This window comes from Hippoglossus stenolepis, chromosome 19 (genome assembly GCF_022539355.2).
Source record: "Hippoglossus stenolepis isolate QCI-W04-F060 chromosome 19, HSTE1.2, whole genome shotgun sequence".
NCBI lineage: Eukaryota > Metazoa > Chordata > Actinopteri > Pleuronectiformes > Pleuronectidae > Hippoglossus > Hippoglossus stenolepis.
This window is the reverse complement of record NC_061501.1, coordinates 6,558,751-6,583,654: the sequence shown is the minus strand read 5'-3', so window position 1 is coordinate 6,583,654 and position 24,904 is coordinate 6,558,751. Positions and strand designations below refer to the sequence as shown.

General features: G+C 41.8%; 1 protein-coding gene across 8 annotated transcripts in view; it reads left to right on the top strand.

Moving 5' to 3' along the window:
- col11a1a (collagen, type XI, alpha 1a) overlaps window positions 1-19,415 on the top strand; it is a 75,089-nt gene extending 55,674 nt beyond the window's left edge. For all 8 annotated transcript variants that reach the window (XM_035142942.2, XM_035142945.2, XM_047337896.1 and 5 more), the window contains 21 exons: window positions 1,666-1,719; window positions 1,801-1,854; window positions 2,049-2,102; window positions 2,621-2,674; window positions 4,445-4,552; window positions 4,946-4,999; window positions 5,139-5,192; window positions 6,234-6,287; window positions 9,012-9,065; window positions 10,376-10,483; window positions 10,787-10,840; window positions 11,231-11,284; window positions 12,194-12,301; window positions 13,777-13,830; window positions 13,926-13,961; window positions 14,064-14,117; window positions 14,217-14,463; window positions 15,226-15,338; window positions 15,581-15,649; window positions 17,346-17,579; window positions 18,056-19,415. In XM_035142942.2, coding sequence (XP_034998833.1) covers window positions 1,666-1,719; window positions 1,801-1,854; window positions 2,049-2,102; window positions 2,621-2,674; window positions 4,445-4,552; window positions 4,946-4,999; window positions 5,139-5,192; window positions 6,234-6,287; window positions 9,012-9,065; window positions 10,376-10,483; window positions 10,787-10,840; window positions 11,231-11,284; window positions 12,194-12,301; window positions 13,777-13,830; window positions 13,926-13,961; window positions 14,064-14,117; window positions 14,217-14,463; window positions 15,226-15,338; window positions 15,581-15,649; window positions 17,346-17,579; window positions 18,056-18,202 — 1,818 coding nt within the window. In that variant the 3' untranslated portion in view covers window positions 18,203-19,415. The remainder of the gene's footprint in view (window positions 1-1,665; window positions 1,720-1,800; window positions 1,855-2,048; window positions 2,103-2,620; window positions 2,675-4,444; window positions 4,553-4,945; window positions 5,000-5,138; window positions 5,193-6,233; window positions 6,288-9,011; window positions 9,066-10,375; window positions 10,484-10,786; window positions 10,841-11,230; window positions 11,285-12,193; window positions 12,302-13,776; window positions 13,831-13,925; window positions 13,962-14,063; window positions 14,118-14,216; window positions 14,464-15,225; window positions 15,339-15,580; window positions 15,650-17,345; window positions 17,580-18,055) is intronic.
- The last annotated feature ends 5,489 nt before the right edge of the window (window positions 19,416-24,904 follow it).

The window sequence follows — 24,904 nt, the reverse complement described above, 5'->3', positions numbered from 1 at the left end:
CTTCAGAATGAGGCTATTCTTCACTTTTATAATTAGCTTTTTGATATGCAGCATTTATGTTGGACAAAATATCCAGAAATGCAGTCTTGGCAAGACAAACTTTTTTTTTTTGGCACACCAGGATGCAGCACACTAGCAAACCAATCTACTCTACAACTTTGTTTTACAGTTTTGTAGCAATGTAACAATAATCTACGAAGGTAAGACCTCCCCTCAGTCCGAGTCTATTTATTAGTAATCATCTGTTTATTACTGATCAGCTCCTTGAGCTAAACACTATAAAAGTTCACTGCAGAGATTGAGGTCAGTGTTGTGATGAAATTAGATAGACGACCGCTCATCGTACCAAGGTGCTATTCTATCTCTGCGTGATTGTGTTCAATGGACTTTTAATTGGAAGTAATACACTTCCCATTGCTATTCCATTAATTGCTTGGACTGACCTGCTCTGATAGTCAGTTCCTTGTCGAACACATTTACCGAGCTGCATAATTAGTAGCACAGCTAACGATCTCAGACTAGAGGCGACCTTTACACAGATGAGATTTCTCAGCACGGGCGGAATCAGCATGAAGCTACACACACTTTGTAGCATAGAAAATAGATGCAAACACGAGCACGAAAACACAGTGCGCTTTAGACATAGCTCGATGCACACAAACACACTTTTCCTCTGCGTTGTGAGTATTTGGTGTCAGCGCATGTAGAGGAATGAATTGATTTAGATTTCTTCCCCGATAACCTTCCACCTTACACTGATGACAAACTGCTTCTGAATCAAGAGCAGACACACACAGAGGGCAAAGCACACTACAGCAATTTAATCACAGCAATTACCGGTAGAAATGTCAGGGATCAAACGCACGTATGAGGCCCTGACCACGCTGCTCATTTAACATGCATCGGTGAGCAGGACCTGCCCGGATGTCTGCACCTCGCAGTGAAGATGAACAAGTCACTGACGGCAACAAGGAGAGCAAACAGACAAGGAGGGTTGCGCTACATGTTTGCTGAGCTGGGTGCAGAATTGCTGAATATAATCATCTCAGCTTCATCTGAGTATTAATACAGAAGATTAAACTCCCTGCTGTGCTCACACTCTGGTGTGGAGATACCTGCTACCTGTACATCACAGAGTCCCTCATGTAAAGAACCTATTGATGAAAGTCAAATATTTTGATGCAGTTCTTTGAAATGTTTAACATATTTTCTTGTGTTGCCACTAAGCTGTAGTGCGTATGATACTAATAGTGCTGAGTTGTGTGGTGTATCCACTCGAGAGTGACTGATTTGAGGGTCTACGCTTCATCTGCTAGTAGACGTGTTGTTGACCTTGCTCAGCACAGGCTCACTAGATATAGATACAGATAATAGGACTAGGCCGCAGTTAAAACATAGATTCACATGATTCATTAATGCAGATTCTGGCCCAAAGATATGCAATGTTTAACATTTCAGTACGCCACTACAAATTTATTCTAGCAATCAAATCCAATCTCCAATTAGATCTCAAAACAGGAACAGCTGCTGTGAACGCACTTAACAGCAAAAACAAATTCAGATCATTAATAACGCCATTGCTTATTCATGCAACAGCACCTTGTGACTTGTAACATGATTATTTTCTTTTTTGATAACTTGCTTGTTCGTTTCTCTCATCCTCAGGGGCTTCCTGGACCCCCTGGTGAGAAGGGAGAGAACGGTGATGTTGGCCCCATGGTATGAGACACATCTGCTTCATGTGCGTCCTCTTATGATAGTTTAATGCACTTTAAACAACACTGTGTCTCTCTTCTGCAGGGCCCTCCTGGTCCCCCTGGTCCCAGAGGTCCTCAGGGTCCTAGTGGAGCTGACGTACGTATGGCTAATTGATAAAAATCCGTATTCCCAAATTTTACAAATACAATCAGTTTCATGTAGGACTGTGAGGTAAGTATAGCTACATGTTTAATGGCTTTACCTCACCTATCTTATTTTGAAAACCTTGGATATGATCATTTGTCCTCTCCCAGGTTATAACTAATCTCTTTCCTTATTTCCTGCCGCAGGGTCCACAAGGTCCTCCAGGCGGCGTGGGTCCCATGGGATCTGTGGGTGAGAAGGTAAGCGCCATTGCACAACAATGCACCCAGGGTGTTCTGCCTGCCTAGCATGATGTCGGGCACTGGGACTGAAATACTGCTGGGAAACCCCATCCAGCTCTCTCTCTCTGTTACCACCTGCAGTCTAATCACTTCACACGCTCAGGCATTTTGTCTCAGTTAGTGAGTTGACACTATTAATGTCTATTTTACAACACTTCCAACAAGATTCGTCCATTTTTTACGGCCATTTGGCAGACGGCTGCACCATAAATACTTAATGCTGTTAAAATGACTGTGGAATATGAAACATGAAAAGCTACCAACACTTTAAGAGGGCACTTGGAGTTACTGTAACTTTTAACAGCCTTGTAATCAACTAGAGTTTAAGACTTGGTTTTTCTCTGGCTCCTGTAGTGGTGTGTAAGGACATTTCTTGTAGTAGATGTGACGTTAAATGCTTTGCCTGAGTGTGGAAGCTCTGCGTGTGTGAGGTTGATGGTTAATCTGTCCAGACACTGACATTTGTTTAACCACAGGGCGAACAAGGTGAGGCTGGAAACCCAGGAACACCTGGAGAGCCTGGAACTGGGGTAAGTAAACTCTGTTCTTGTGTTACTAATGTGTAAAGCTAAATATTTATGTGCTATGCTTTACGTTTGAACATCTTTATGTATTTCTTTACATTTGGTGCATCTTGCTCGTATATTCTCAGTCTTTAGCATACCACCCTGGTAGCTGTAGCTGAAAAAACATTTTGAAAAGTCATTTCTCTTCACCTTAATGTGCACACCACTAAGGTTGGCGGGATTTATGTTTGCTACAGTAAGACAGGTCACAGTATCAGCCACATCAGGTTATCCCCAGGAAAACAGTTTCTTAATGGATAGCTTTAGGCAAATATAGAACAAAATCCCATTTAACGAGACAGTGACACTGTGTATTCATCACAGAGAAAGCTCATCACATTGAGGCTGGTAGTTCATCTCAACTTGGCTCTCCTGCTTTGCACACCATGTTCACATGGCCTGCCAAATGAAGTGTCTTCCCAGACTCTTAAGACACAATTACCAGGGGGAAGTGACTGGTGCTTGTGTCCTAACGAACAATGATTGCAGACACCGTGAAGCAAGTTGGCGGCAACACATCAGACACCCGTGTTGCTGAGCGCAGCCTTTAGCTGTAATTTGGCCTGTTTTGATAGACCCACTGAGGCAGTAGTAAACTCCAAGTTTTGTAATTCCTCTCATATGTCAGAGTTAATTATAGATTGATTAATTAAAATTTGTAATGATTTATCATATCCACATGCTTGCGTTTGTTATTGCCAAAAAGAAATTCACGACACTTTGATCAGCCTTATGTTTTTTTTCTCTAAACTTTTACTAAGCACCCATCGCTCATGGCTTGATAAGCGCTGCGGCCTCGTTTATCATTATTGAGGTACAACAGTAGATTGTAGAAGATGGCCGAGTGGCAGAGGAGCCTGATTACAGACTTTTACATTGTTCCCTGCTTGTTCCCCGTCACACTGCTGGTGTCAGTGACATCTCCAATGTCAGTTTGCCATTTAGGTTTCCATCGTGAGCCCAGTAACAATCCAATGTGTTTCAGGTTTTCCAGGTTTTTACATACAAGTGCTACATTTAGTATTGGAACAAACAACTAAGAGAATAAATTAATGGAATTAGATTTACTTTTAACCATTTTTTGGCTTTATTTTGTTATTTTTGAAGGAAATATGTAGAAAATTCAAGTAAATTGTTGCTGTTATCTATTTTTTATATTTCAGTAATAACATTTAAAGCCACACAAAGGATTAAACTAGATTTTGTCTATGTGAACATTGGAATCAGTAGAAAAAGCTTCCCCTGTTGCTGCAGTGCAATACAACACAAATGTCCTATTTAAAACATCAGCTTTCACACCATATCACAATTTTTGAAATTTACCAGATTTTTTCATGCCACAAGGAAAATCATATAGAACAGGAAGAGAACTGTGTTTTATCAGCACAAATTAAGCTATAGAAGATGGAGAGAACAAAGTTTTCGACCGATTAATATGAAAATCACGTCCAAAATATTAATTGTAATTGGGGAATATGGATTCATTGGTTTTGATTGTATAAAGATGAAGCTGTGTGTTTGTATCAGCTCTGTCGAGTAACAGGAACATCATATTTAAGAGCTTTTGGTGCTGAAAAACACCTGTTGACTTTTCCCGACACCATTCTCCTTTTGTGACACACACTGAGATCTCACCACATGACAGTTTTTATCCCCTATTCAGTTCAATGTTAGACTCTTAAAAGGCTGCCCTCTGTGGTACTGGTGTAATAAATGTGCTCCCGTCCACCACAGGGACCCAAAGGTGAAAGAGGAGAGAAAGGAGAGTCTGGCCCCCCTGGAGCAGCTGGACCCGCTGGCGCCAAAGGACCCCCTGGAGACGATGGTCCAAAGGGCAACCCTGTAAGTCAGCCAAATCTGCAAAGGAGGTTTTCAGTCACACAGACTAAAACATACGGCTTTAAAGGAAAAGCCCCCCACCCCCGCACACCCTGGAGGCAGGCGGCAGTTTTATCTTAGAACATATTTGAGGGGTAAAAAGCCTTTTTATTACAGGAGATTATATTTTATGCCTGCATGGTAATGGAATGCAGTGAAGCCTTTTTCTCATGGATTTGCAACATCATCATTAAGTCCATCAATTTGCCTTCAGTGGCTGTTAGCAGGTACACCAGGACTAAATCACTGTCTAAATTACTAAGCATGCTCTTAATGCCTGGACCCAGGGAGATTAATTCTCGGCAGCGGCGCCTTGCATTTCTTCTGCTAACCTCATGCATCTCATTTCTCTTAAAGGGTCCCGTTGGATTCCCTGGAGATCCTGGCCCTCCTGGAGAGGCAGGTGTTGCTGTAAGTACATCTTTAATCAATTATTACCCCATAAAATACCCATGTTTAGTAAATTGTGTGGGTCTTTGTGTTAAATCCATGAATTAAACAATCTATTTTTCCAGTGTCATAGTCTAACCTGCACATCTGTCTGTTGCAGGGCACTGATGGTGAATCGGGAGAGAAGGGAGAGGATGGGGAGTCCGGTCAGGCGGTAAGTTGTGTTCAGACTGAACAAATGACTAAATGAAAGTAGATCATGTGCTTTTCACACTTCATTGGAGGGATGTTTTACAAAGACATAAACAGTAATCCAATTATCTTAATAATCAGTCACCTTGTCTTTCTGTATGAACGGGTATGAATATCTCTTGTTTTTGTTTATTTTATAATGTACTCATCTACCACCAGTTTCCCTGCAGTAAAAGCTGTAATTATATTTAGTGAGTAAATAATATACACTACAGCATTTTAATTTATGATATTTGCCTCATTCTCTTGGGTGTGAGGTAAATGGACTTTTACTATATGCTTTGCAGATTCATTAAGTATAATTAGAAATAATAGGCAAATGGTAATGTGCTGACCCTGTGTAAAGTGCAGTGAATCACAACTCGCCGACATCGGGTAGATTAGCAAGCGCTTTAGTCGAAGCTAATGTGGATCGGAATAAGGGATTCTCATTAACATTAATGAATTTAAATTAGCCAAAGAAAAACAGAAAATGTTTACTCCATGAGTATCACATTTTTGAGTTGTTGTTTGTGAACTCTGATTGCATGCTAAAACTCTAAAATGGAAAATAGTGTTTAGAAGGCAAATTAACATATGTTCAGTTGTTCTTGACAAGAAAACATATATATGCTTTGGTTTTTCCCTGCATACAACCATGTACTCAGCTTATAAATCTCTTCTTTTCCTTTTTAATTTTCGGGAATATTTACGAATGCAAATGATTAAACAAAACCTTTGATTGCTTGCAATTAGCCCAGAGATAATTGGATGACAGTGTCCCTGGAAGCACAGTATGTTATTTCAGGCACTGCAGTGTCTTATCCATCTGTGGGTTTGGCCTGAACTCTTTCGACTATTCTGTGTCCGAATATTCCCTTAAAGTTAATGTCCTTTTACCACACAAAATGAGAGGTTTGGTGAAGCAAGCTGAACACTCATCAGAATTCACAGCTCTGATTTGTTTGTGAATACAAATTGTTTATTTTAATGGCACATCTTGCTTGTCCTTGCTTGTTTTCAGGGACCTCCAGGTCCATCAGGAGAAGCTGGCCCACCTGGACCACCAGGCAAGAGAGTAAGTATTAAATCCTATTTTATTTCAGTATTAGTGTGCGTGCTCCACTTGTGTGCCTCCAGCTATAATCCAAAATTGACCAGTCCAATTGTCGTCGTTGGCATTTCTTAATTTCAAGTTGTTTGACATGAACTCTCTTTCTGACCAAAGCTTTTGTCATGATGAAACTACGGCTCGATAAGTTCATGTGAAATGTCGTAGCCCTATTTTAGAAATAAATGAATGTCTGCCTGTTGGCATTGCCCACTGAGGCCTCAGCCAGTGGACCAGTTTCCCACCTCCTCAACAACTCAATCTTGGCAGTAAAGCAGGAGATTCGTTTTTGTTAAAAACAGAGTGAGGCAAACAAAGTGGAAATTTAAGCGGTCAAGGCGAAGAAAAGCTGTCTCAAAGACGACCCAGAGGTGAACGTCGAGATGTAAAAAATCATTCACCTTTTTTTTCCCCTAGCAAGAAATAGAAAAGACTTACCAAAAACTAGCTGCGGAAAAAAGGTGCTGTAGGTCCCAAACTCATTTATGTCCTCAGCAGTGGGAAGAAAGCGAGAGAGATATAGCAAGTCTGACACGTTATTGATCCATGGCTCCCTGACTGACAGCTGGAGCACAACAAAGGCATAACATGGACGGGGTAAAGTTGTTAAGAGGTTATGAGAAGAGAACGGCAGGCTTTCGGAGTGACCAACAGAAAAAGGAAACTAGAATGGCACTGCAGTGCAAACCTCCACCACGGCCCAATAACCCTCCAATGATAGAACATAAGTGCAAACAGGCATTGGTTATCAGTCCCAAAGGAAGTTGTTAAAACATTCTAGAATCTATCCCTCTTAACAGATCTGGCCCAAAAATTGATAGGTGCTCTCTTGGCCTAATCCCTAACTGGTTGTGGACATTGGTTGAGTGGTTTTTAGATAAAACATTTAATCTTTGTGTTGATAGTGAAGTGGTTAAAGTCGGTCAGCCGTTACTTCTACTTTGAGCAAACTTATCAAGGTTACAAGTCTTAAAACGAGACGTAAAACTTTTAACACATTAAAAGCTGACGTGTCTTTGATGTGTCTTCACCGTACAGTTGATGATCACTGAGACACAGAGACACTGAGATATCAAAGCAGCCGCTCTTTTTTTAATGCATATCTGAGATGAAACATTAACATTTCTTCAATCTGATGTGAAAGCTCAGTCCACATGAAAACGACCAGCCATTCTCCTGAATTTCAAAGAAAAGTCACAATATGAAGTGAGCGGCTGTGTTTCAAAGGAAGACTTGGCGGCACAGGGAAACATGTCTTGCATTTTGAAACCAGAGTTTGTTCATTTTCTGAGGAATTTTGCATTCGGAGCATTTAGCATGGTATCAGCATATGTTCCAGCTAAATGGCCTCGGGATTATGGTTAGGAAAAGGGCTATTTTATCACACATGGCTCTTAACCCACTTAGAAAATAAATGGGTCTGTTATGATCCGCCACAGGTTGCTGCCCTGAATACATAATCACACAGTTTGGATTGTATATGATCGGTTGGCTTGTGGGTCCTTTCAGTATTTTGTTGAATTTAGCTCCAGTCATAATTTTCTCCTGCCCAGGTCCTGATTCTGAACCATTTCATTTTTAGCGTAGCAGCGGATTTAGTTTCATCTGATTTGATAAATGCCTTGATACTGGAAATGTATTCAACCTTGCTTCTTGAATAAAAGAAATATGAAAAAGATTATTACTCTCATTCAGCTATAATAATATATTTTTTTGTTCAGGTCGCGCCTTTGTTTTTTTGTACGTTATTTATCTTTCCTCAGTAGCAGGGAGCAGTTTAATGCAATTCAGAGCAATAATAAACAGTGTCTCATACTGTTGATGCTGCAGAGCCAACACAGAAAGATGGTCTGGCAGCCTTGGAAAAAAATGAATAAATAAAGAGCTTGCACACTCTAATTTTCACTCTCTGATGGCACCACTGCTCTTCATCGGCCCGCTTTGTTAAGAAGAAAACACCTGCCACACTAGCTGCTGTATATCGTGCTACAATTGTGCTGATCAAGAGGCTGCCTTTTCACCACCAGTAAGAGGCACGTATCAGGAGAAGATGAAAGCTCGAAGACAGAAGGTGCACTCCCACTACGGGCTCTCAGTCAGCAGCACACTGGCCGCGGATCACAAGTGGAGTTTGGATGGAGAGCGAGTTTAAAGAGGGACGAGTGGAGGTGGAGTTGAAAGAAATCATTGTGGGCCTGAAAGATCCTGACCAGAAAGAAAAGATGGCCTGCCAGCTCCGGGTGTGACGGATGAAGGCTCTGTGTGTGTGTGTGTGTGTGTGTGTGTGTGTGTGTGTGTGGCTGTGTGGTTGTATGTTTTCACGGGCAGACAAAGGCTTGTCCAACTCATTCATATAGATCTTGACATAAGTGAAGTAATGCGCGCTCAAGGACAATGGATTACCTTTCTTCTTCAAAGGCAGCACCCACCATGTATTTATCAGACAAGACTACTGGTCAAACTGAAATCTTTAAACTGAAGTAAATTGAAACGCTGTGGAGACGACCTGGCAGCTCTGCAGCGACTCCATGTTTTCATGAAACAAACCAACATGTAAACAGATCCATAATGAATAGATCTCTGCTTATTTACATCCTGGTGACAAAGGTCAAAGATGAACGTTCACCTGTACAGTTTTGTTTTATTTGCTATGTGATGAAATACTAACGCAGTGTCCCGTCTCTTCCTCAGGGACCCCCGGGAGCTGGAGGTTCAGAGGGCAGGCAAGGAGAGAAGGGCGCTAAGGTAACACAATCAATTCATCCTTTGCACATTTAACGGCAGCGACTCCCTCTGCTGCCCCCACCACCCGCACCCTCACATTGTTACCCCTCTTTAATTAAAAGCACAAAAAAAACTCAAAAGTCATTTCACTTGCACCATAGATGAGATGGAAATTTATGGACGCAGCCTATTTGAGTAAAATGAAGATTCATTTGTTTCGTGCATTGTGGTGTGGCTTAATTTCAAGGCCGACGAAAAGGAGATGACGCTCTTTATGTCGAGCCCTGGGGTCTTCAGAGTGACTGTGCAATTCTATTTTAGTGGGAATGGGAGCTCAGGGAAATTTTCTCCCCGTAGTTCCCTCTTGTTTTACACAAATCTCCATGTTTCTAAATCCATGCATTTTTTGCATAGATTTGCATGTAAAATCAGTTAGCATCAGACAATTCATGTTTTATATAAGTCATACATACTATAAAATGACTTCTCTTTTCTTTGAAATAAAACCTAACATTATGATAAACAGCTTTATGCCAAAATAGCCGTTGTTCTGTTCGTATCTGCTTAATGTGAACGCATTTAGACCTGTAAACATGTTGCACCTCAAACATGACAATCATCTTTCCATGAGCTCTCTGCGTCAATATTGACATCGTTCAGATTACAGCCGGTCAGCACTGTCACTGTTTGTCTTGTGGCCATGCTGATTTTTTTCATACACTAATGTGGATTAGCAGGAGCTCTTTCCCTCATTTGGCTCTTGTTTGCTTGTTCCCATTTACCGGATCTGCATACAGCAAACTGTCTCAGCATAAATTAAAGCTAAGAGCCGCCCGCTGCTGAATTCTGATAAAAATATCCAGCGCTGCCGAGAGGCTCTAAAGTGCTGCAGATTTCATAAGTTGGAGCTGATGTTTAATTCTGTACCGTTACCAAACATTACAAATTATTATTATTTTCAGCAGGTTTTAATGTTGCCTGTGCACAATCTATTTTAAAGTTTTCAAGTTTTTAATCCTATTTAACCAAAGTTTTTGTTAAAGACATTCATAACTTCAGGGATGTCTTGTTCAATGTCTTCCATTACCGGATGTTTTCTGCCACCATGAGAGAGAAACTGAAAACTAAATAAATAAACTAAATAAATTTGATGCTTCTCAAAATGTCAGTGAAATATCAGCATCTTTGATCCGAACATGTTAATACTACACTTTAGGTAAATTCTACTGTTACAGTTACAGATTTATTAGTAGTATTTCAACCCCATTGGACTCCTCAGATATTGTTTAGCCTTTGTCATTCTCTCATGACGCTTGTATATCCACATACAGGGCGAGGCTGGTTCAGAGGGTCCAGCAGGTAAAACAGGACCAGTTGGGCCCCAGGGACCTTCAGGAAAGCCCGGTCCAGAAGGTCTACGTGGAATCCCCGGTCCTGTTGTAAGTCTGATCTTTCCCTCTTAAATGCAACATATACATTCAGCTGCACTCTCACACAGGCTGAAACTGAAGCACACTCAGTGTGTGCACACATAGAAAAGTCCTGCTAAGGCATGATGATGGACTTCATGGAATAATCAATACTCCCATTTGGCTTATAATTTAGTTTCACTTGTTTATTCCAGCACACTTTTTCCCCCACTTTGGGCTATTAATCATTGGGCTGAGCACAGAAAATCAATGGGAAGCGGGAGAAAATACAGCAGGCTATAATGCTCACTACAACTGAACGGCTCTTTACAGGGTGAACAAGGACTACCCGGCTCCCCAGGACAAGATGGCCCACCTGGTCCCATGGTTAGTATGCATAATCTCTCTCTCTCTCTCTCTCTCTCTCTCAGTATTTATCTATCCAACTCAAATTGTTCTCCTTAGGAGCAGGTTCCCTCTCCTAGTCCTTAGTTTAAACTAAACCTACAGTGTCACTGTACTGAAAATGTTGCTATTGGACAAATAAACAATCTTAGAAATGTTCATTCATGTGTGTTTATATGTTTCTTCTTTTCTGTTTCCGTTCCATCTCATTAGGACTCTTTTTGTCTTCCTCTCTTGTCCCTTTTATGTTTCTTTGTCTTTATTGTCTCGATCTGTATTTCCAGCTTCTTTTCCTGTGTCTTTGCCTCACACTTCCCTTGCTGCCTTTCCTCTGCAAAACTGACTTTAACCTCTGATGTTGTTGTTGTTCAGGGTCCTCCCGGTCTTCCTGGTCTCAAAGGTGACCCCGGATCTAAGGGTGAAAAGGTGAGTGTCGACCTTTCTTCCCTTTCCTTTAACCAAGTTCCACATCGGCAGAAATATACACCTGAGAACAGCGACTGGGACCTTTGGACACTGATCCTGAGTCTGCTGTCGATTGCACACAGCCTCTGTTACATAACACATCTTTTGGAATTACCAAGCAGAGTTAATACCAATGCAGGCTTATGTTAACATTTAGGAAACAGAATTAGTTTCTGAACAGGACTGGATATGAAGCACAATTGTGATATATAACTCTATAAACCGTCTAATCTTTTCTTTGCTGCCTCTGTCGAATTTGCTGGTGAAATATAACTGCACAGGACATTCAGACAGCACACATTACTCTATCTAAATTGCCTCCCACACACTGACATGATGGCTTGAAAGAGAGCAGTTTCAAAGCGCACAATACAGGCACCATGTTGGATGTTTTTAATGCTGTCAAGCCACCGGGCATGGTCGGGGCTTTAATTTTTCAAAGTCATCATCCTTGTGATGTGAATTGAGGCGGCTGTGGCCATGGAGGTAGAGTGGGTTGGGAGTTCAATCCCTGACTCCTCCTGTCCACGAGCTGCAGGGCCCAAAGACACAAGACCCCAAGCTGCTTCTGATGGCAGATTGAGTGTATGATTGCATGTGTGAGCGTATAAAGTTACTAAACCGAAGTCCAGTTTGCATTTCTTCAGAATCTTTTTGTTTTACTTTTTCTTTTGCTGAACAGACATTTCAATTATAAAGCCTGAGGATTTGTATTGTAATGAAACGTCACCGTTCATAGCTCCCCGTTTCATTTTTAGCTCTGACCTTGTCAGACTCGTATGCAGTGGCTTTAAAGTTTGACTGCACAAAGGGACATTGCTGTAATCTTTGCTTCTTCTCTGTGTGTTTACATTTGTTTTCATCCTGCAGGGTCACCCAGGTTTGATCGGTCTGATCGGACCCCCCGGAGAGCAAGGAGAGAAAGGAGACCGAGGTTTGCCTGGACCCCAAGGTTCTCATGGTGGCAAGGGCGACGGTGTAAGTGATTGATGGCTCCATTCCCACGCTGGCCCTCCACCTCTTGCCATCTTTTCGGCCCCTTTGCCCATTTCTGTGGCCACAAGTCTTGCTATGGTCATTTGCTGTTGACTGAAACCTATGTAGTGCATTTGAGTGGTGCAGTGCAGTGCACATCTGCTCCCTCAGCATATTCACAGAGAGCAAACATTCTGTTTGTTCTAGCTTTTGACAGACTGGTTTATTCATTCAAATTGCTCTAATGCAGATGAAGCTTATACACATGCCTCTGAGGTATCTTGTTCTGAACTCTTCACTTCCTTACTTATTTATTTTTGTATTATTTATTTGTATTAACTTTATTTCTAGTTGTCCACTATCGGCAGGTGTCCAACCATTGTTCTTTGAATATTCCCTGTTGTCCAGTGAGCAGTGCTATAACAACTACTACAACTACTCAACAGTGTTGAAAGAAGGTTAAACCTCATCTCGACAGAGCACTGATGGCAGCCTTCATCCATTTTTAAATAAATGTTGCAGAATGACTGAATATCTGTCCTGCTGTGTCCTCAGCCTGCCCTTACTCAATGATTTAAGGTGATGGGCGCGATGGAGCGTTTTGGGATTAACCCGAATGAAACTGTAATGTCGCATTTTGTCAGAGCACAAAGGGGCTTCAAAAAAGTTTATCAAGCAGTTTACCATTTCTGTTTTAGGGCCTCGAAGTAGGAAATCTGTTGTTATGCCTCCATTTATGTTTTCAGATAGTCCGTCCCTTGTGAACAAGATATCTTAGTAATGAGTGACTTTCTACAAATTTGATACAAGGATGAACTGATGACATTTTGGTGGTCAAAGGTGAAGGTGACTGTGACCTCACAACACTGGCCACAACAATGGCTGATACAAAACACTCATCTTATTGGAGGGACAAAAAGTCATGACCACACCATCATTGTTCTTGCCTCCCTACACTCCTTCCCTGTTTTATTTAGATTTCTGGCTTTTAAGGCCTTAAACAGTCTCGCTCCCAAATACTTTTTTGATTTATCTGGTGTGTGCCCTCTCGATAATGGAGCCCTGCTGGTTACTCCCAGATCACAGCTTGTGTCTAAGGGTGACCCAGCTATTAATGTTGATTTGAATCCTATTTAATGGATCTTCTATCTATTGTATTGTTTCTAATACGCTCATATTTCTCTAACATCTAATAATAGATAATTGCGATATTTCTAGTTTGGCTTTATTTTCGGACAAAATCTAACCATGAGAGTAGAACTGCTGAGTTCAAGGAAACAAGTGCCGGGCTTTTAGCCATCCCTTAATGGCTAAAATAATATTATCTCTATCTCAATGAATAAATAATTCAAAATGCCATTCTTCTTGCATTTTGCAAAGGATTATGATCCTTTTTATTCAAGCATCATAATAATCTTTTGTCTCCAGTGTTTCTTTGATTTCTATTTGACTCCAGCTTTTATCTCATTGTACAACAGGGTATTGGTGGATCTGCCGGTCCTCTCGGCCCCCCAGGTCCCCCTGGTCTGCCTGTGAGTCTTTTACCCATTCTCTCACTCATTTAGAGTCCACACCACATATAGAATGACTTTGCTAAATTGCTGTGCTTTTGTCCTGTCTAATGCAGGGTCCTCAAGGTCCCAAGGGTTCCAAGGGTTCCTCCGTGAGTAGAATCATTGTCTTTTTGAAGGTGTACTGTCACTGTGATAATACGTGTTGATGTGAAATCCAGCCCGGATAATATTTCCATTCATGTCTCACCTAGGGTCCTTCTGGTCAAAAAGGAGACACTGGTATAATTGGTGCTCCTGGTCCTCCTGTGAGTATTCACTACTCTTCATAGTATCACTGTGCAAACATCCCCTCTCTTCCGACTTGTATCAGATCTAAAACATTATTTCGCATCCCCACTCTGTAGGGCCCACCTGGTGAGGTGATTCAGCCGCTGCCCATCCGGTCACCTAAGAAGACAAAGCGCTCGAGTGACATGCAGTCAGACGCCGCAGGCACCATCATGGACTACGGCGAGGGCATGGAGGACATCTTCGGCTCACTCAACAACCTCAAACAGGACATTGAACGCATGAAGTACCCCATGGGCACGCAAAACAACCCCGCCAGAACGTGCAAAGACCTGCAGCTGTGCCACCCAGAGTTCCCTGATGGTAAGTCGAATCAAAACAGGAGAGTTCTTAGCTGAATGACTCGTTTATTAGTGTTTCTTTTTGGTATAAATCAAGTAAATCAAATCAAGTCAGTTAGGAGGAGCTTGATCAAACATACACAAGTCCAGACATTTTCCCGAGGGGCTGGATATGAGAACGCAAAAGAACGAGTTGTATGCTCTGGACTTTAACTGCCAGCCCCCTGGTAAAATGTCTGTAAAATGTCTGAGTGAGCCCATGTGAGAATACAGCGGGAAAATGACCATAAATCTCAGGATGAAAAATAGGTGTAGAAGATTCCGGCTAAGATGTCCACTTGGAGAGACAGCGACATTCAAGAGCTTTTGGTGACAAGTACAGACGCTAGTGTCCATTGTAGTAAATATCTGCCAACTGTTGACACTTCAAGTTTAATGCAGAGTTTTATATAACTTCTGGGTGCTCAGTACTGCAACAGGCAAAGTGGAGCAATGAAGCTGTTCAGGACAAAGATGACTGTTACAGAACTATGGATTGGTTCTCTTTGGAGGAAAAAAGCAACTAAAAATGTGTTGCTCACATATTACAACCTGTTTCGGGTATAATAATGACACTTTATCCATCAGCGTGTCAGCCAGGAAAATGAGTAGTAAATTACTCCTAGGCAGAAAAATCCGCCCCAGATCAAGGAACCCATCACACTTCTCTTTGACATGAAGCTTTGAGCCATTTTCTGTGACATCAGTAGAACAGCGTGTTTGAGCGTTTCTTGGTTCTCCTCAGGCGAATACTGGATTGATCCAAACCAAGGCTGCTCGGGGGATTCCTTCAAAGTCTACTGTAACTTCACCGCCGGGGGCGAAAGCTGCATCTACCCAGATAAGAAGTCCAATGGAGTAAGTGACACTGGATTTGACAAACACTAGATTCATAACTGCCTCTTTCTAATTAGGATTTCTCACCAAATTTTGGGCCGTCGTGTTAAGCTTCAGGGCCGAGCTTGGAGACGTTTGATATCTGCTCTGTTGCTACACAAAAAACTACCAAAAGGCAAATTTCTATGGTTCCCTTGAGGCTGCGCTTTAAGGGAACCATGTTTGGTGCATTATTCATAAAAAATGTATGTCTGTTTCTACAGGTCAGAATATCTTCATGGCCCAAAGAACTTCCTGGGTCGTGGTTCAGTGAATTTAAGCGTGGAAAAATAGTAAGTCGTCTTTTTTTCCTCCCTCTCTCATCCACCTCCTTCCTTCTCCTTCACTCAGAGGTCTAGTAAATGGATTGAACCCCCAAACCCCCACCAATGTTTTTCCGGCTCTCTCCCATGAACCTGTGCAGGGATTCCGCATAATGCCAAACAGATTCTAATAGCATCAAATGGCAGCACCACCCATGAAATTGTGGGGGAGTGACACAAAGTCGCTCCCCATAAAGAGCCACCTAATGGTTTGAGGGTGTTCACTCATTCATTTTAGGCACAGCCAGAACAGAGAGAGTATCAGTGCACGATTGGTTTTTAGTTAAATAATCCACCTCCTTTTGAACCACTGCCCCATTTTCAGTCATTGCAGGCACATTACAATTCTTAGAGCGTTCCATATAAAGAACAAAGCATTAAATAAAACATTGCAGAGGATTGGAGCAGAATACCTCAGCAGTTCAGCGTTCCAGCAGTCAGCCCTCACTCTGCCCTTGAACAGTTTCTCTGCAAACATCTGCTGCTGCTTCTTTCTGTCGGGAATGAAAGACGCACATTTGTCGCGCTCCATCAGACAGTTGTGTACGTTGATGTACAGAGAATACACAGGACGTCACACAGCTTTGTGGGATCAACAGTACCGCCCTCCTCACCATTCTCTGAACTGAGGGTGCTTTCAATGCACATGTTCACACAAGGTTCACATTAAGTTGATGTCAATATCAGGGTCATCGGAGATGTAGGGACCTTGGTTATCCAGCTTCAAACGTTGTAGAAGAACTGAACAGGGTGGGAAAGTCAAGATTTATTATATATATTATATTCAACTGAGAATCAAGTTGTCAAACTTCTGCACAGTATAAGTGTACATACACAAATTACAGCGTGCACACCCGACATGAAACCCCCGACCGGTCCAGACGGTCTGGGCAGGGTCCGGACAAAGATGTTGAAATGATATTCGGACTCGGTCCCATTGGCTGGGCTGTCTGAACATCTAAATCGACTTGATGTTTTGCGCTGCACGTGCATGTAATCGGAAAGAACACTGGGTTCGGTTCAAGCTTGGTTAGTTGTCTCTGACTCAGTTGGGTTGGAAGAGAAAAACGGCGGAACCAGCTGCACTCCTCCACTCACACAAGCTTTAACAGTCTGTCCCCCAGTTTTTCTGTTGTTTAAACTCTCACACGCCAGTTTGTCCTGTCCTCTTCATTGTGCATTAGCCTTCTAAAGAAGACTCTAAATTGAACGTAGAAATGAGATAACGTTGACCATGATAGAATGAAAGAACTAATTACTAAGACTAATTAATTCTTTAGAGTAAGTCCCTCATGTGGCAGTGTCTCCTCGTGCTGCTCTGCCGTGTGGAGGTTGACGAGATGCTTGAATCAGATGTCAGTAGATGAATTGTGAGCAGAGCGGATGGTGGTGCTGACAGTTTATTTAGTAATGTTTTAAGTACCCGTGACAAAGTGACTGGTGTTGCCTTGCAAAAGCTATGTGTGCATCAGATGTTTACTCTATATGGTAACTGGCTAAATTACTTCAATACAATCATCTTTATCCGTTCATGAAATCATTGCTTTGTTATACATAGCTTTATTATTATGTTTCAGTCTTACTTCTTATTTGACATGTCTATCTTACAGTTTCTTTTATTATGTGGATGTTTGCTTCATATATTAACTCTCTGTCTCTCTTTCAGCTTTCCTATGTTGACGCAGACGGAAACTCTATCAACATGGTGCAGATGACCTTCCTCAGACTACTGACGGCCTCGGCCAGGCAAAACTTCACCTACAGCTGCCACCAGTCTGTGGCATGGCACGACGCCACCAGCGGCAGCTACAACAAGGCGCTGCGCTTCCTGGGCGCCAACGACGAGGAGATGTCCTACGACAACAACCCTTACATCAAGGCTATCTCAGATGGATGCGCGGTAAGAACCGTTCGTAGATCTTGTTTGTCTAGGAGAGCAGGGAGGGATGAGCTCGGACTGTTACCAGCATTATTCAAACTGAACAAGTTTGTTACTGTGTACACTTTTTGCTGTTAGGTTTCTTTCAGGTTTGCTTTTTTGGATGAGTAAACCTCGTTATTGGGAGATTTTAAGAAAAAGTTTTATGCATTTAGAGATTGTTTTCCACAAACAAATCAGGCAAGATCGGACCCATTTGCCCCTGTGATATTTCAAATGAAAGTTGAATAGTCCTAAGTGTCTCATCAGAAGTGTTATTCCTTCAATTAAATCACATTAGTTTTGCATCAAGGAGCAGTGTAGAGCTGTGATTTGAAAGCTTCTGTTATTGAAAGGACTGACCTAAAGACAGTTAGAAATGTGCCAGTGTGTGTATTTTTTCTTGGATGTGCTGTTCTGACTGTTTGCCTTCTCCCTCTGTGTCCCTCTTGTTGCAGACGAGGAAGGGCTACGGAAAGACTGTGATGGAGATTAACACTCCCAAAATCGATCAGGTTCCGATCGTCGATGTCATGTTTACTGACTTTGGGGACCCTAACCAGAAGTTTGGGTTTGAAGTTGGGCCCGTCTGCTTCCTTGGCTAAATAAAAATGAAAAAAAGAGGGAAAAAAAGGACTTGATGGGGTCAGCAAAGAAAGTCAAGTTGAGACGTTTCGGGTACCACCAAACCCCATTTCTAGCCCCCCACCCTTTTCTATGCCACATGCAAGTTTTGAATAAGAGATGGTGTAGCAAACATGTCTTTCCATGTATGTACGTGTAAACCCAGGAAAATACTTGTTGCCCTTGTAGGGCTCGAACCACATGACTTAACCACGTTACGGAGAAAAGGTGAAGGACATCAGAACGCGTGGCAGAGGAGGGTGAATCGGAGGTAACCAAGAGAGGGGGTCAGGTGACACGAGGGGACACGGACCTCCTCTCTGGATCTCCCGGTGCTGTATGAAAACGACTACAATGGTGCTTGTTCAAAACACACAAAAGTATAAAGAGGTGCTAAGAAAGAAGGTGTATTTTGATAATTATAAAAAAAAACTGTAATTATTATTTTGTACAATACTGTTATTTCTGAATCCACTTTCAAAACTTGCATGTGTATCAGATTCTGCTTCTGGCTCTTTAATTTCAATGTTGGCTCAAAGATTTACAGTGTAAGTTTAAGACATCACGCAATCAAATATATTTCTCAAGGTATTTGTTATTGTTCAACACATAACTGTGTGTACCTGTCACGAAGGAAATAAAGTGAGCATTCAAACAATTCCCCATTGCTAAATTAGACTGTATGCCCTTTGTATATATTGACAGTCCAAAGCTTGAGGATATTTGCTGTTTCGCCCTTGTGACCAGAGGCGAAACAACCGGAAGTATCACACCAGCACGCGTACGGCAACATCTCCCACTAATGTTGTGATCCTGTGCTCGTAGGAAGCGACCATGGCATTCATCTTCCTTTATTTAATTCTATTTGTCGTTTTTTTTTTTTCTGTTTTGTTTTCCGACAGGCTTTTTATTTTGGTTGTATACCTCAAACTTTCTTGATAACCTTTAAAATGCAAGGATGCTATGCCCTGTATATACCTTGGTTAAACAATTAAGTTTATATATTTTGGGTGGGGATTTATTTTTTTTTAAAGAGAGAGAAAAATACATTACCTGTTAAACATCCACTGTTCAAATCCTTCTATGAATGCAATGAGAAGCCCTTTAGGTGACCCATTTTTGTAACTAAAATGAGAAAATGTTTTAATGTGCTTTTTATAGTTCATTTAAATATTAAAAACTGGATTCAGTGAACTTAATGTCTCGATGGTTTGTGTGAGATGACGTTGGGGGGGGGGTGGTAGATCAAACTACTGTACATTTCAAATGCTTTAAAATTGAGGATATGTTGAGTCGAGTTTCTGGTTCTCTCTCTTGAAACCAATAAAGAACAATCTTACAGTAATTTGCTTTTCATTCTGAGTACATGAATGGAAACGTGAAGAATGACGACAAAAATGTCCTCTTTTCTTTGTAAGAGAAAGAATGGAAGAAAAATCACGTTACTCTTTCACTAGTGCCACATGTGCTGCTTATTTCCATGTGTGTCTCAGAACCATTAGCTGTGGTTTAATATGTAGCTGGAATATACTATAAAAATATATATATATGTATCTGAGTGTAATATATGTCACAGACACACACACACACACACACACTCACAGCCGCTCACCATTTTTTAGAAGAGAATAGAGGAAAACACTGAGGCTCACTCCAGTAATCTCAGCATGTGTGTGACAGAGACAACTGTGAATTATTTTCAGTGACTCAAGTCTTTTCTGCAAAACCTGAATTACAGTAGTTAAAGAAGAACTAGGCCTGTAAGTGTTTTCTTTGTTTGCAGCGTATAAAGCAGAGAGAGCATTGTCTAATTTGTAATGTGTGATCGTTTTCTTCGGCTTGCGGGAGGGTGATAACACTCCAACACGTGTTCAGTAAACAGTGGTTTCCAATCGGGACTAGGCCGTCCCCTTTCAGAAAATATGTCCATTCATCCTGAGCAACAAGGGCTCCAACAGGTGGATCCTTCTCAGGCCAACCTATCCCAGAATTCATTGCACTCCAGTTACTAACTGACCAAAGTGTCCGATGCCTACATCGTCTACATAAAACGTTCTTGGAGTGTCCAACTGCAGCTCTGTTGCTAGGCGACAGCGATATGAGGGTGGGACAAGCTGGCGACACGAATCATGGAAATTCTTCGTAGACCAGAGTGTCATTTCAGATCGTCCTTTGCAGTCTATGCGGCCCATGAAGGCCGACGGATGCCTCTCTGACTTGGAACACAGCGTCTATGTAGCTAAAACACTAAGCATTAATACTGGAGCAGCACCACTAGAGGTCACTCATGCACACATGGCTCCCTAAAACCATACAAAAAGCAACTATCTGTATTTTGTAGAGGTCTCTTTGGTGGTTTGTTGCAGGTTTGCATGTTCGTCTCAGACAATTGAGTCAAGCAAAGGACCATTTATTGCAAATGGCTGTATTGGAAGAGGCTCTACTTTGGTTTCAAAGTGCAGAGCTAATCCCACTTAATAATTACACAAATGAAAATTGACCTTGGTGAAATCAACGAAACAAAAACAGCACACATGAGCTCAGGAGGACAGAATATTGATGAGTCCTTTTCTTCCTTAAAATTCAAAGAGGACAGAGGAGCTGCAACACAGTTTTAAAAGGATCAGAGTTAGAAATAATTAGCTACCTCCATCCCAGTTCAGGTAAACAATCGATATGGAGGATTTGCTTTTACACACACACACGCACGCACACACACACACACACACACACACACACACACACACACACAAAACGAACACCATGTATCTTGTTCTTTTCAACTTTTTAAAAACTGCCAAGACAAAAATTCAACTATTTAAAGGACATTTTGTGTATATTTTCTCCACAAGAATGGAGTGAAACAGAAACTGACACTGTTTTTATTATATTATTATTAATTAAAAGAGCAGATGCAACTTGGTTGACAAACTGTAATCTCCTTGTCTTTATTGCTGCTGAACTCTTATATTTAAGTATTTTACAGATTTCTGGGACCCGTAACATTTAGTATCAGCAGGTTGTATATCTGCTCCCAGCCAAGATAGACTGGTGCATAAAAACAATTCATTATTGGATCCAGTCCTTTTGCTAAGTGGCTGTCGGCTGTGTGTTCATATTTACTATTCAGATATTACATCTGAACATTAAGTTTTGGCAAGAAAGCCAATACTGTTAAACAGTTTCTCTACTTCTTTCATCTATGTCATTGAATTAATCCCGTGTTTTAAATTTCATTTCAACATTACACATTGTTGCAGCCACATCACTGTAATATTCTGTCTCTTTGAAAATTAAGGGAGAAAAGCAAAAAACAGGACAAATTAATTATTCACTATACGTTCTTCCTGTGTCTCCTTGAAACAAATGTCGACGACGGCCCCGCGTCACTTCAAAAAGCACTGACCACGGCGGAGCCTTTCATTTATTCCTCGAAGAGCGCAAAAGGAATCCACATAATGACAAGTGACAAGTGTGTGCGGAGCGGCAGAAGAACCGGGCTTTGTATTGTCTTTTTATCTGCCTTTCTTTGGGGAGGAGGTCTTTGTGGAGAGGCAAACCAAAGCGAATACTCATGTGGAACCACACACAAGGAAAAACATCAAGACACACTCCCCGTGGCTTCAGAGGAGGATTCAGCTCCGCAGTCTTCTTATGCTTTCAACTCGCTTTTGAGTCCTTTGACAAATACTGCGTTTGTCTCGGGAGATTACTCGCATCCTTAATGGCTCTTTTTACCCATTCAAGGGCGCTCTCTTCATTTAAATGAAGCAATCAACATTACATGAGCTGTTGTGAGAGATCACAGTAATAATCTCCCACATTACCATATTAATAAGTGTCACTTTTGTTACCAACTAAAACACAATAGCCATTTGAAGTGTATGCACTTTTAAGAGCGTTTACATTTGCTGTTGTAAACACTGTGTGATCAGTCCTTTCTGTGCAGCCTCCACTCCACGGGAAGAGGTGTTCGTCACTTCTTTAGCCAATACAACCACCAACACTGAAGCTGTGTCCCAATGTCCTTTGGAGGATACGGGCTAAGCACGGTCAATATAGGGGCGGGGACCACGAAGGCCTTAGTGCTTTCATTATAGCAACAGAGCTGCAGTTGGAGAAAACAAGAACGTTTTAATGCCCGTTGCTTTTTAAACATGTCTACCGTAAGCTGTTCGGTTGAGTTGAAGCGCAATATTCAAGCATTGGATGTGTCAGTGCTTGCCGGCGCCATAGCTTCTGCGAAAAACAGTTCATCACCGAAGCGCAATGAATCCAGGGACAGGTTGGGTGGAACCTTCATTTCTCGGGGATGGAAGGATGCATTTCCAGAATGCAGCCCCTGAATTGAGACACAGCGTACACATCATCAGACCATCACTGCCCTGTATGACTGACATGACAGCTGAGAGGAGCGGAGCAGAAATACCACGACTGTCTGTCAACAACAAAGAGCAGCTGCTACGTTCAAATGTCAAGAGGCAAAAACCCATGTTGAGATTTCAAAAGGAAATCGCACGCCAAGAGATTTTCTTTTTTATTACATTTCTGTCCCTGAGTGGCTACCATCCAGGTCACACTGGCTCTAAACATCTACACTTTTATAAATGCAGTTTATACATTACAGTTACTGTTGCTATCCGTTTGCAGTATGTACATAATTACAGGGACGGTAACTTCCAGGGAGCGTTTAAGCTTTAGAAAAACTCCATGTTGCACCAACATAAAAGAGGAAGGCAAATTGCTCCTTGGTTCCTCTGGATCAGAGGATGTGAAGAGATTATGCAGCAGCCCAGGATCACACAGTGACTTCAGAGTCACACAGTGGCCTTTAAGAGAAGCTGCGATACTCATCGGAGACAGGAGAGCTGCAATTTTTCTATTTGGAGACATCAAAGAAGATTTGAACTCACTTTAAATCACCCTGATCTACAGCAAGCAGGTTCCTTTTAATCTCAGGTCAAAACTAATTTTACTAAATCGTAAAAAAAACAACAACAAGTAAAAGCCAGTTTGTGTTGTTGAGTTCCTCGGGTAAAGTTTTCTTTGTTGATTTTGGTGGTAAAACGGGTTAATTATTCACATTCTGCTGCAATGAGCTTTGCTTGGCTTTGCATTTTTTCTAATATTTGAAGCCTCTGTTGCTTATACTCTTAGTAGCGAATCCCCCACGACCTTCCTATGATAAGCGGTACAGATGATGGATGGACCTTTATACCCCCTCCCACCCACTATGAGGTACAACAAACTGTATTCTTCATTATTCCAACATCACCCTTTCAAGAGATAATTTTTGTTATTTGCAATTAGTGAAAAAAGAGAGGCCAGCAAATACAGTGCACACAGCCCAGGGCGCTTAACGTCGGGGGGTTTATGTCTCACTGGGCATATTGGAAAATTAAATTAAATGCTTTGTGTTGCTCAATTATAATAATTCTGTTTTCAAGTAGAACGAGAATAATGCTCTTCATGATGTTCCACAAATAAATGCAATTTAGTTAAAAGGGGTTTAATTGAATATATTTCTAAGACTGGGGAGTTGTCACAGTCTCAGTCCCAGTAGTTGGCTCGCATCAGTCGATGGCTGCAGCTGCTCTGGTTCACATGAGGCCCAGCAGCAGCCGAGAGGAGGCTCCCACTCAGCTTTAATCCAATCTAACTTCTCTGGTGACAATCGATATCAAATTGTGATGCTGCTGGCCGGAGCCTGAGAGTAGCTGGAGACACACAGGATGTTTGTCACAATGCAACGAGTGGCCTTTTAATGTCTTATTCAAACTTATAGGAGGGTTTTAACTTCTATAATGCACACACACACACACACACACACACACACACACACACACACACACACACACACACACACACACACACACACACACACACACACTCTGCTCCCTCACTCAAAAATAAAATAAAAAGCCCTCTCATATGCACTGATGTACAGTATCCATCTCCCCGCGCCACGTTTTATACCGTCCATATACTTTTTAGATCACCTTTGCTGCACAACACATACAGCAGGGAGCCTCTCTGCATAACACATGGCTTTTCAGCATCTGTCATCTTTACTATTCCTATACGACTGGCCAGAGCAGTGCATTAAACATGCAGGCAGAGTGCTCGGTCAGCACAAATCAGGAGCTGGTGGCAATCCACAGGGCTTCTCAGAAAAGGGAGCCTGGGAAACCTGCTCAATACACTGACTGCATGGTCGGGAAACATGGGATCCTCCCTTCTTAACTCCCTTGACTTGACAATTATGTCACGGTCACATCCATACTTTACCAAATGCTGTGTGGATTTAATAAGCTCTTTCTGAGATGCAGTTAAGTAGCAACCTGATGATGCTTTATTGTGAGCCAGAGAGATTGAAATTAATTCTATAACAACTCACAATTACCTGTGTGTACATCACTGTCATGTTTCTGCCGTGGGTCTGTACAGAGTATCTGCTCTTCAGACTCTTGTCACTCTCCGTCCTCTGTTCAGACTGACGTTAAAGCTGTTCTCTGATCAGACAAGTGAAAAGCAGTTTGCGTAGTGATTCATACTTCTGTCCAACTTTGACAATTTTCGTAACAATTTGAAACGTCCTGCTGAGAGGAAACTGAAATGTGAGACGCAGTACGTGTCAAAAACATTGCTTTTGTCATCTAAATATTCTCATCGCATACTGGGCG